The sequence below is a fragment of the Mastacembelus armatus genome, chromosome 16 (genome assembly GCF_900324485.2).
Source record: "Mastacembelus armatus chromosome 16, fMasArm1.2, whole genome shotgun sequence".
Taxonomy (NCBI): Eukaryota; Metazoa; Chordata; class Actinopteri; order Synbranchiformes; family Mastacembelidae; genus Mastacembelus; species Mastacembelus armatus.
Window position 1 is genome coordinate 14,689,823 of NC_046648.1, and position 11,985 is coordinate 14,701,807.

Below are 11,985 nucleotides of genomic sequence, written 5' to 3' on the forward strand. Positions count from 1 at the left end.
TTAGATGACATAGCCCTGGCCTCCAGCACTACTGTGAAAAACCTTGGAGTTATTTTTGACCAGGACATGTCCTTTAACTCACACATAAAGCAAATCTCTAAATCTGCCTTCTTTCACCTGCACAACATTACCAAAATTAGGAACATCCTGTCTCAAAATGATGCAGAAAAACTAGTCCATGTATTTGTTACCTCAAGGCTAGATTACTTTACCATAAAAAGCCTCCAGTTAATCCATAATGCTACAGCCAGTGTCCTGACACGAACTAGCAAGAGAGATCATATTTTTCCTATATTAGCTTCTCTTCATTGGCTCCCTGTAAAACACAGAATATAATTTAAAATCCTTCTTCTCACATACAAATCCCTTCATGATCAAGCTCCTTCATACCTTAAAGACCTCATAGTACCATATTATCCCAATAGACCACTTCGCTCTCAGAGTGCAGGTCTACTTGTGGTTCCCAGAGTTTCCAAAAGTAGAATGGGAGGCAGAGCCTTTAGCTATCAAGCTCCTCTCCTGTGGAACCAGCTCCCAGCCTGGGTTCAGGAGGCAGACACTCTCTGTACTTTTAAGGCTAGACTTAAAACCTTCCTCTTTGACAAAGCATATAGTTAGGGCTGGCTTCAGGCAACCCTGAACCATCCCTTAGTTATGCTGCTATAGACCTAGACTGCCCAGGACCATCAATGCACTGAGCTCCCCTACCTCTCCCCTCCCTTCCCTTCCCGTCTCTTCCCCCCTCACATGTATATTCCACCATTGAATGTCACTAACCTTGTGCTCTCTCCTCTAGTTTGTACCTTCCGCAGGTGTCCCTGATCCTGGAGCTGTATATCGCTGATGTGCAGTTACTGGCCCCACCAACCTACAGTGTCTATTTGTTGTTTATTGTTTCTGTTCTTTTCTCTGTTTTTTTTTTTTTTGTTTTTGTAAAGTGCCTTGAGATGATTTGTATTGTGGTTTGGCACTATACAAAAAAAAAAAAGAATTTACCTGAATATAATATAATATATATATATAAAGCCGTAGTGGTAGATGTAGCAATCCCAAGTGATAGCAACATCCGAAAGAAGGAACATGAGAAGCTGGAGAAATACCAAGGGCTTAAAGAAGAGCTAGAAAAGATGTGGAAGGTGAAGGCAACAGTGGTCCCCGTGGTAATCGGCATCCTCAGGGCTGTGACCCCCAAACTGGGAGAGTGGCTCCAACAGATCCCAGGAACAACATTAGAGCTCTCAGTCCAGAAGAGCGCAGTGCTAGGAACAGCTAAGATACTGCGAAGAACCCTCAAACTCCCAGGCCTCTGGTAGAGGACCCGAGATTGAGGAAGACACACACACACCACCCATAGGGGTGAGAAGGGACTTTTTTTTTTTTTAAATAATAAATAATAAATGTAACGCCCCCCCCAAAAAAACAAAACTCAATTCTCTGCTCAAGCTAATTCTGAATATAAAATTATAACATATCTATTTTATTCTAATTGCACAAATCCAAAATAAAAGGATTATATACATGAATTGACTGAGGTCTATCACTGTGATGCTAGATGTTAGTATCTATCTTAAATTAAACCAAAGCCACCAGCCCTAATTGGACAAATAATTTGCAGTTCTGAAAAACAAATAGTATCTGTTAAGTTTCTTTGCATTTGAGCTTTGGAAATTGACTATGAAGAAATGTCCGAATCAATATGAGAAAAACTCAATTCAAGTAAAATACATTTGACACTAGAGCAGCCAAGGGGTCATTTTTTACTCCCCTCATTTTCAAATGCCTGTAACTCTCTCAAATAAACCCCATACATATCTCAGTTCATGACTTTTCCTAAAATGGTGTTATTAATTATTTAGTGAATTAAACCAACTCTGACAGTGTTAATTTAACACTGGTGATATTGCTGAGATGTCTAACCAACTTCCCTTAGACTGAAGAAGCCACTTGGATGAGTGGTGAAAAGTCTCAACTCAACAAGATGTCCAGTTGTCATGACACAGATTCTAAAGAAATCTAATGATTTATGGGGAAGGACAGAAGAGGACCTTCTGTAACACAAATTTTGTAATAGTTTTTCATAGATTTTTGTTTTTAAATCATGTTTTATTTATTAAATGAAAAACAGTGATTTAAACAACCCGAGACATGACAGAAAAAAAATCTGATTAGTGGTGGCTGAATGAACAATACAGCCCATAATGGATTAACATCTTATCTAATTGGCAGATTAATCAACCAGCCATTAACCTCAATTATCTACTCTCTTTCTTAGATTACCTTTAAAAACACAAGAATGAAGCACATATTGATACAATTTAAAGTTTGCATATGATAATACAGCAATGGATGAAGACAAAAACTTGAGATCTTCTCCAGTGCCTCTTATGTATATCTGACAGACTAACTTTGCTAATGAGCAAAACAAAAGAAATCCTCTGCTGCTACTTTGTCAGAGAAAGTTTTATCTAACAAGTCAAGGAACAATCAAATTTGTTCACAACTGTAACAATGTTTCTGGGCCTCTGTGCTCACCCACAGAATCCTTAGCAAACTATTAAAGGCCAAAAAAAAAAAAAAAAAAAAAGCACAGCCAATAAGAGTCAGGAAACTATGTGTCCTCTTGTTTATTAAGACTTCAGGAATGTCAATAAGAGCATTTTTATACTGTAGGAGGACTGAGGAGGCCAGCATGTAGACACAATGACCTTCTGTTATTCTCCTCTTTGATAATGACCCAGATGCAGGCACACTGCCCATCAGCCAGACCTCTAATAAAGCCAAACACACTCTATCATGTGCTAATAACCTCCACCCAGCAGCAGGAGTCATGGACAGGCCAGCGTCTTACGAATGTGAGGAGGGGAACAAAGCTCAGGGTGGACAGGAAGTTGTGGGGAGCATCCTGTTTATTGATCTGGGACTGTGCACTGTCTGATGGCACATGGTGGTAACTACATTCTTCTTCTTTAGCCCCAAACACACAAAAACAAAGACTACTAAAGCAAAGACACGCACACACACGCACACGCACGCACGCACACCTTTTGGTACACTCATTTACTAGACTCTTGGTTGCTGGGTTGCTACACCTGTACAACATGTACAATAACACTTAAACATACACACACATATAGACTTATAAGGGTGGTATTTTTCTAGAGACAGGATAGATAAACTCGTTACTCTTTTCTTAATTGGTATAGAAATTCCGTGCTGTTTTTCTCTCAGCAACCTCTCTAGGGGAACGCTGATTAATTGCCCTCTAAGTCAACCCCCCCCCCCACACGCGCACACACACACGCGCGCGCACACACACTCACACACCTCCTTGCACATATGCACATACATTTTCTGTTACAAAACATTTGCTTCAGTCAGTTTAACAGTTCAGTTGATTATTTTTCAACAAGTCCACAGATTTTGTCTAGCTTCTCTTCCAGCCTTCACATCACTGGTTCAGCCTGACAATGTACCCGTACAGCTGGTTTGAGAAAGCCTGAAGCGAGAACTTATCTTGTACCCTCTTCCTCCCAGATTGTCCCATGTCCCTGCGGAGCTGGGGCTCCCTGACGAGCCTCTCCATGGCCTTGGAGAAGGCCTCAGCTGTGGGCTCACACAGGAAGCCTGTCTCTCCGTCTGCAATGCTCTCCAGGGGGCCCCCAGAGTTCACAGCGATAACAGGGCAGCAGCAGTACATGGCCTCAACAGGAACTATCCCAAAGTGCTCCCTGCTTGGGGTGTATAGCACGGCAGCACTACCCCGCAGCAGTGCCACCTTCTGTGAATCAGAGGGGGAGCGGAGGAAAGTGACACAGTCTTCCAGGTGGAGCTGCACAGCCAGCTCTTTCAGTTCAGTATAATGTTGAATGTTCTCAGTAACCCGGTCATCATAGCCACCTGCAACCACCAGGTGAATACCTGCTCCCTGGCCTGGAGGAAGGCTGCTCCTTAGGGCTGCCAGAGCCTCCAGAGCCAGCCCCAGATTCTTCTTCCTCTCATATCGGTTGAGAGAAAGAAACAGACAGGAGGTTCCCTCAGGAAGAAGCCCTTCCAGGCCTGGTGCATCAGTGGACAGCTGGTCAAAGGTATGTATGTTGAGGGAGGGATAGAGGACATCCGTTTGGACACTTCTTAGACTATGAAAGGTCTGCCTGAAGATGCCCATGGTGAACTGACTGTTTACCAGAATCTACTAGGAAGTACAGAGAGCTTAGTTATAAAGATCTCACATATATCACTGGTGTTTTCAAAAATCAAAGTATCTGCCTGAGAAGATCAGGTTGTATCTTACTTTGAATAATCACTTCAGTTTATTTAGGCCATAAGTAAAATTATAATACATTGTATTTATTTGTTCTGTTACATTGCAGTTTTACCACATCTTGGCTGCAAAAGCACTGTGGCTTTCAAGAGTCAAAGTCGGTGGGGAGCAAACACACAACCTCTTTTAACCTGTCAAACAACATCTGGGTGAGATAAAAATGATTCTGAGCAAATCAACTCTGGTTGTTGTTAAAATAGAGCAATATTTAAATGGCTTGTGACTGCAATCTAATTTGGATGTGGCCAAACCAATTTCTGGGTTGCTAATTGCAGGTTTGCATGAGCTGCATTGTTTATTGCATTGGCAGTAAACAAAATTATGAAGAAACTATTTTTCCGTAAAATTCAAAACCACTGAGCATTTATATTTTGTATAGAAGTCTTCAATGTATCGCCTGACCCATGTACAACATCTACATATTTCATGATTACAAGGAATGGCATATACAAAAACGTTTACTAAATTTTTAGACATTATTTGTTAATATTTACTTCATAGGCATGGAAGACTATGACTGGCTAATTAGCAGCAATAATAATAATAGTAATAATAATACTAGGCTGCAAATGACTTGCATCATCATTATTATTATTTGGGTCTTCATGTCATTTCCACAATGTGTACACAATCAAAATACATCCACAAAAAATGACTATGTAACACTGTAATAAGGTTGTTACCATAGTTAAAACAAGTTATACAAATTGCAGCAGAAAGGCCTTGACATTAAATTGAGAGAATGGCCTTTTTATGCTATTACTTTTAAAAAATTAAAATAAATGCTCCACCTGAGGAACTTAGAACAAACCTCAAGCATATTTTCTAAACATTTTTTTCTTAGATTTTTAAATTTGTCCTAATTTCTGCAAGCCATTTTTGTACTGTGTATGTTCTTTCGCTTCTTTGTTCATTTAACATTTCACACCAAGTCTTTAAAAGAAGCTAGGCATTTGTATTCATCTACAGTGGGTACGGAAAGTATTCAGACCCCTTTAAATTTTTCACTCTTTGTGTCATTGCAGCCATTTGCCAAAATCAAAAAAGTTCATTTTATTTCTCATTAATGTACACTCAGCACCCCATCTTGACAGAAAAAAACAGAAATGTAGAAATTTTTGCAAATTTATTAAAAAAGAAAAACTGAAATATCACATGGTCATAAGTATTCAGACCCTGTGCTCAGTATTGAGTAGAAGCACCCTTTTGAGCTAGTACAGCCATGAGTCTTCTTGAGAATGATGCAACAAGTTTTTCACACCTGGATTTGGGGATCCTCTGCCATTCTTCCTTGCAGATCCTCCCCAGTTCTGTCAGGTTGGATGGTGAACGTTGGTGGACAGCCATTTTCAGGTCTCTCCAGAGATGCTCAATTGGGTTTAGGTCAGGGCTCTGGCTGGGCCAGTCAAGAATGGTCACAGAGTTGTTCCGAAGCCACTCCTTTGTTATTTTAGCTGTGTGCTTAGGGTCATTGTCCTGTTGAAAGGTGAACCTTCGGCCCAGTCTGAGGTCCTGAGCACTCTGGAAGAGGTTTTCTTCCAGGATATCTCTGTACTTGGCCGCATTCATCTTTCCTTCAATTGCAACCAGTCGTCCTGTCCCTGCAGCTGAAAAACACCCCCACAACATGATGCTCCCACCACCATGTTTCACTGTAGGGATTGTATTGGGCAGGTGATGAGCAGTGCCTGGTTTTCTCCACACATACCGCTTAGAATTAACGCCAAAAAGTTCAATCTTGGTCTCATCAGACCAGAGAATCTTATTTCTCATAGTCTGGGAGTCCTTCATGTGTTTTTTGGCAAACTCTGTGCGGGCTTTCATGTGTGTTGCACTGAGGAGAGGTTTCCGTCGGGCCACTCTGCCATAAAGCCCCGACTGGTGGAGGGCTGCAGTGATAGTTGACTTTGTGGAACTTTCTCCCATCTCCCTACTGCATCTCTGGAGCTCAGCCACAGGGATCTTTGGGTTCTTCTTTACCTCTCTCACCAAGGCTCTTCTGCCACGATTGCTCAGTTTGGCTGGACGGCCAGGTCTAGGAAGAGTTCTGGTCGTCCCAAACTTTTTCCATTTGAGGATTATGGAGGCCACTGTGCTCTTAAGAACCTTGAGTGCTGCAGAAATTCTTTTGTAACCTTGGCCAGATCTGAGCCTTGCAACAATTCTGTCTCTGAGCTCCTTGGGCAGTTCCTTCGACCTCATCATTCTCATTTGCTCTGACATGCACTGTGAGCTGTAAGGTCTTATATAGACAGGTGTGTGCCTTTCCTAATCAAGTCCAATCAGTTTAATTAAACACAGCTGGACTCCAATGAAGGAGCAGAACCATCTCAAGGAGGATCAGAAGAAATGGACAGCATGTGAGTTAAATATGAGTGTCACTGCAAAGGGTCTGAATACTTATGACCATGTGATATTTCAGTTTTTCTTTTGTAATAAATTTGCAAAAATTTCTACATTTCTGTTTTTTTCTGTCAAGATGGGGTGCTGAGTGTACATTAATGAGAAATAAAATGAACTTTTTTGATTTTGGCAAATGGCTGCAATGACACAAAGAGTGAAAAATTTAAAGGGGTCTGAATACTTTCCGTACCCACTGTAAATACAGTAGAATAAAACAACACAATATGACAATAACAACCACGTACCATATCAGCCATGCCCGTGGTGCATTCCTCCAGCCAGTCGATGGGAGCACGGTAAAGCTTCTTCAGTACTGACTTTCTCTGGGTCAGTAGCTGGTCTGGGAAGTGACAGTAGAACAAAATCTTCTTCCTGTGTCGTGACAGTCTCAGCACCGGGATACACACAGAAACCTGAGGACAAATAAACAAAAAAGTACATGTCTTCTTTAAAAAAATTGGAAAAAAAAACAAACTTTCTTTTTTTTGACTAATCAGAAACAAATATGACAGCATTTTGAATCTATGCATATGTATGACTCATAGTGCTTTGATTAATGTGATCAGTGTAACATGTAAGAGTAATGTGGCCTATCATTCACACATGGAGATAAAACTAACAAAAATAAACTTGAAACAACTCACTATATATCAAATATATGTAAATACTAAAAGTATTTAACCACTGAATACACACCTATTAGTGTGAAAGAGAACCACAGAAGGCTCAGAAGAACTCAAATAGGCAATGACAAAGCCAACAGAGGTAGTTACTGAATGACACAACTCACCTGATCACAAAAGATGACATCATACTCAATCCCGCTGAGAATGACTAGGTAGAGGGCCACATAGATCATCCTCAGGTAGGCACAGAGAGCATGTAGGTAGCCAAACACACTGGTGGGAAGCCAGTCTCCCACGCATACCTATTACAAGAGTGATAGAAACTATGAAATCATAGCCATCACAGATTCTGCATTTTACACAAACTAGTCTTTGTTTTTGCTATGAATCTTTGAGAGACAACATTATGTAGTAAGGCATTTGTTAATGTACCACAGGCAAGTCTGGGTCCAGGGTCTCAGAGAAACAGTGTGCTGGATCATAATGGGCCGTCCAGATCTGTACGCTACAGCCACGAGACTTCAGAGCCACAGCAGCATCTATCACCAGCCGCTCTGCTCCACCAATACCCAGGTCCGGATGGAGGAACACCACCCGTGTCATCCTGCACACAAAAAATGAGTAAAGTTCAAATTAAAGATGGAGTATATAAAAAGACAATGCTAATGCAACCACAGGGGGGTACAAGGGGGTCTTCATGTGCCGTTCCCAAGTCCGGGTAAATGCAGAGGGTTGTGTCAGGAAGGGCATCCGACATAAAATTTAAGCCAAATCAAACATGCGAATCACAAATATGACTTCCATATCGGATTGGTTGCAGCCCGGGTTAACAATAACCACCACTAGTGCTGCTGACTTACAGGGTGCCAGTGGAAATTGGACTACTGTTGGTCGAAGAAGGAGAGGAGGAAGGCATGTTCGTGGGGAAAGAGAGAAGAGGAAGGGCAGGAGTGTAGGACTTAGAATAGGGACTTTGAATGTAGGGACTTTTTCAGGGAAAACGGGAGAGTTGGCTTATATGTTGGAGAGAAGAAAGGTGGATATCTTGTGTGTTCAGGAGACCAGGTGGAAAGGTAGCAAGGCCTGTAGATTAGGAGCAGGGTTCAAGCTGTTTTATCATGGTGTGGATGGAAAGAGGAATGGAGTAGGAGCTATCCTGAAGGAGGATTTTGCTAGGAATGTTCTGGAGGTGAAGAGAGTGTGAGATAGTGTGATGAGTCTGAAGCTGGAAGTTGAAGGTGTGATGTTGAATGTTGTCAGTGGATATGCCCCACAAGTAGGATGTGAGTCAGAAGAGAAGGAGAAATTCTGGAGGGAGATGGATGAGGTGATTCAGGGTATCCCTAGTGGTGAGAAAGTGGCGATTGGGGCAGACTTCAACTGACATGTTGGTGAGGGAAACAGAGGTAACGAGGAAGTGATGGGTAAGTTTGGCATGCAGGACAGGAATGCAGAAGGACAGATGGTGGTAGACTTCGCAAAAAGGATGGAAATGGCTGTACAACACATTTTTACAGAAAAGGGAGGAGCATAGGGTGACATATAAGAGTGAAGTCAGGAGCACACAAGTTTCAACCTGAAAGAGATCAGTGACTGCAAAATAGTGGCTGGGGAGAGTGTAGCCAGACAGCATAGGATGGTGATGTGTAGGATGACTGGTGGTAAGGAAGATGAAGAGGACAAGGGCAGAGCAGAGGACCAAGTGGTGGAAGTTGAAAAAGGAAGAGTGCTGTGTGGCTTTCGGGGAGGAGCTGAAACAGGCTTTGGGAGGTCAGGAGGTTCTTCCAGCTAAAGTGATCAGGCAGACAGGTAGGAGGGTACTTGGTGTGTCATTTGGAAAGAGGAAAGTAGATAAGGAGACATGGTGGTGGAATGAGGAAGTTCAGGAGTGTGTTAAGAGGAAAAGCTTAGCTAAGAAGAAATGGGACACTGAGGACAGAAGAGAACAGACAGGAGTACAGGGAGATGCAGCGTAAGATGAAGGTAGAGGTGGCAAAGGCCAAACAAAGGGCGTATGAGGATTTGTATGATAGGTTGGACACTAAGGAGGAAGAGGTGGATTTGTACAGGTTGGAGAGAGAGATGGGAAGGATTGTGCAGCAGGTTAGGGTGATTAAGGACAGGGATGTAAATGTGTTGACAGGTGCCACAAGTGTGATGGAAAGATGGAAGGAATACTTTGAAGAGTTGATGAATGAGGAAAATGTTAGCAAGCACAGAGTAGAAGAGGTGACTGTTGTGGAGCAGGAAGTAGCAAAGATCAGTAAGGATGAAGTGAGGAAGGCGTTGAAGAGGATGAAGAATGGAAAGGCTGTTGGTCCTGACGACATACCTGTGGAGGTATGGAAGTGTTTAGGAGAGGTGGCAGTAGAGTTTTTGACTGGGCTACTTAACAAGATCTTGGAGAGTGAGAGGATGCCTGAGGAATGGAGGAGAAGTGTACTGGTGCCTATCTTTAAGAACAAGGGAGACGTGCAGAGAGAGGAGCTGTGGTTTTGTATGAGGAAGTCGGGAGTGGCAAAGAAGTATGTTCAAGTGGTGCAGGACATGTATGAGAGCTGTAAGACAGTGGTGAGGTGTGCTGACAGAGTTCAGGATGGAGGTGGGACTGCACCAAGGATGCTTTGAGCCCCTTCTTGTTTGCTGTGGTGATGGACAGGCTGGCAGGTGAGGTTAGACAGGAATCTCTGTGGACCATGATGTTTGCAGATGACATTGTCATGTGTAGTGAGAGCGGGGAGCAGGTGAAGGAAAATCTAGAGAGGTGGAGGTTTGCTCTGGAAAGGAGAGGAATGAACCTTAGCCACAGTAAAACAGAGTACATGTGTGTAAATGAGATGGACTCAAGTTGAACAGTGAGGTTACAGGGAGTAGCGGTGAAGAAGGTGGAGGATTTTAAGTCAACAGTCAACAGGGTCAACAGTCCAGAGCAACGGAGAGTGTGGAAAAGAAGTGAAGAGACGTGTGCAAGCAGGTTGGAACGAGTGGAGGAAAGTGTCAGGTGTCATGTGTGATAAAAGAGTGTCAGCAAGAATGAAAGGAAAGGTGTACAAGACAGTGGTGAGACCAGCAATGTTGTATGGTTTAGAGACAGTGGCACTGAGAAAAAGACAGGAGGCTGGAGAGCTGGAGAGCTGGAGGTAGCAGAGCTGAAGATGTTGAGGTTCTCTTTAGGAGTGACGAGGATGGATAGGATCAGGAATGAGGACATCAGAGGGACAGCTCATGTTAGATGTTTTGGAGAAAAATGCCAAGGAAGCCAGATTGAGATGGTTGGACATGTTCAGAGGAGGGACAGTGAATACATTGGTAAAAGGATGCTGAGGTTAGAGCTGCCAGGAAGGAGGCCTACAAGAAGTCCAAAGAGGAGGTTCTTGGATGTAGTGAAGGAGGACATGAGGATAGTCGGTGTGGGTGAGGAGGATACAGAGGATAGGGTTAAATGGAGGCAGATGATTCGCTGTGGTGACCCCTGAAGGGAGCAGCCCAAAAGAAAAGAAGAATATAAAAAGACAATGCTGGTTTACATATAACATTTAAAATAAAATAAAAGACATGAAACATCTATATCAGGTAGAATGACAGATGAATTGTTTAGCAAACAGACAGGGCAATTGCTGCCAAACTCAAGCTACTTAATACAGTTTAACTTAGACACGACACACCAGAGAAAATACTCATTTTTCATATGTAAAAAAAAATTGAACTCATGCATAATTTTCTTTCTACTTTACAATTGTATGCCACTTTGTGTTGGTCTTTCGCATAACATTCCAATAAAATATATTTATGTTTGTGGTCATAATGTGAGAAAATGTGGAAAAGTTCAGTGTTAAAGTTGCTGAAAACTATTTCCAACATAAGAGATTCATAAATCTATTCTGTGATTCCAGGAAACATTTTAAAGCTGCACTGCTCGCAAACTTTGCTAATCTATCCTTCTAACTGTGCAACTTTAATTTACACCCTTCACCTCTTACAGCACTTAATGACACAACTTAAGAAAATAACGTTATACCGAAGCTACACCTCTCAACGTTGCTGTCACACTGTGCCCAAGTAGCTACCCTGTTGGCCACACAAACGAGGCTTCAGATTTAGCTAGATAAGTGTATACTTTAGAAAAGGCAGATTAAATCTCTTTAGCTAAATTACCATGGTAACGTTAGGATTATGGGTACTAACTAACGTTAGCTTATTTGATGAAAATAACCCGTTCCAGATAGCAAATATAACAGACAACCACAATCACATCTTGGTACAGATTAATTATAAAGCATTTTACCTTGGGGTTTCTTCACTACCTTAAACTTGGGAACTTGTCTGGCTATCCATAACAGCAAGCAACCGTCAAGAATCTCCACTATACAGACGCCTATTTGGCTCATATAAACCGTTGTGGTCAAAATGCTAGTGTTTCAGGTTTGAGCCACAATGGCGCCTGTTTCCTCGTTGTGACCAGACATGCTTCCTGTGAGACACGTCTTCTTCACAGTCGAGGTGATTCATTAATTTGCCTTTGAATTAAAGTACAATGAAACATATAAAACAAAAACAATAAGACAAATTTTTAAAACATATGCGAAATGCATTCAAATAATACAAAATAATCTAAAAAAAAGAATGCTTGTTTGA

General features: G+C 42.0%; 1 protein-coding gene across 1 annotated transcript; it reads right to left on the bottom strand.

The window, feature by feature from the left end:
• Positions 1–2,594: 2,594 nt before the first annotated feature.
• Positions 2,595–11,824, bottom strand: alg2 (ALG2 alpha-1,3/1,6-mannosyltransferase). Its single transcript, XM_026317836.1, has 5 exons — positions 11,636–11,824; positions 7,783–7,954; positions 7,515–7,652; positions 6,970–7,137; positions 2,595–4,189 (listed from the first exon to the last, which is right to left on the bottom strand). Exons 2-5 carry the CDS (start codon positions 7,951–7,953, stop codon positions 3,449–3,451), a joined length of 1,218 nt encoding a protein of 405 aa, XP_026173621.1. The 5' UTR covers position 7,954; positions 11,636–11,824; the 3' UTR covers positions 2,595–3,448.
• Positions 11,825–11,985: the final 161 nt, after the last annotated feature.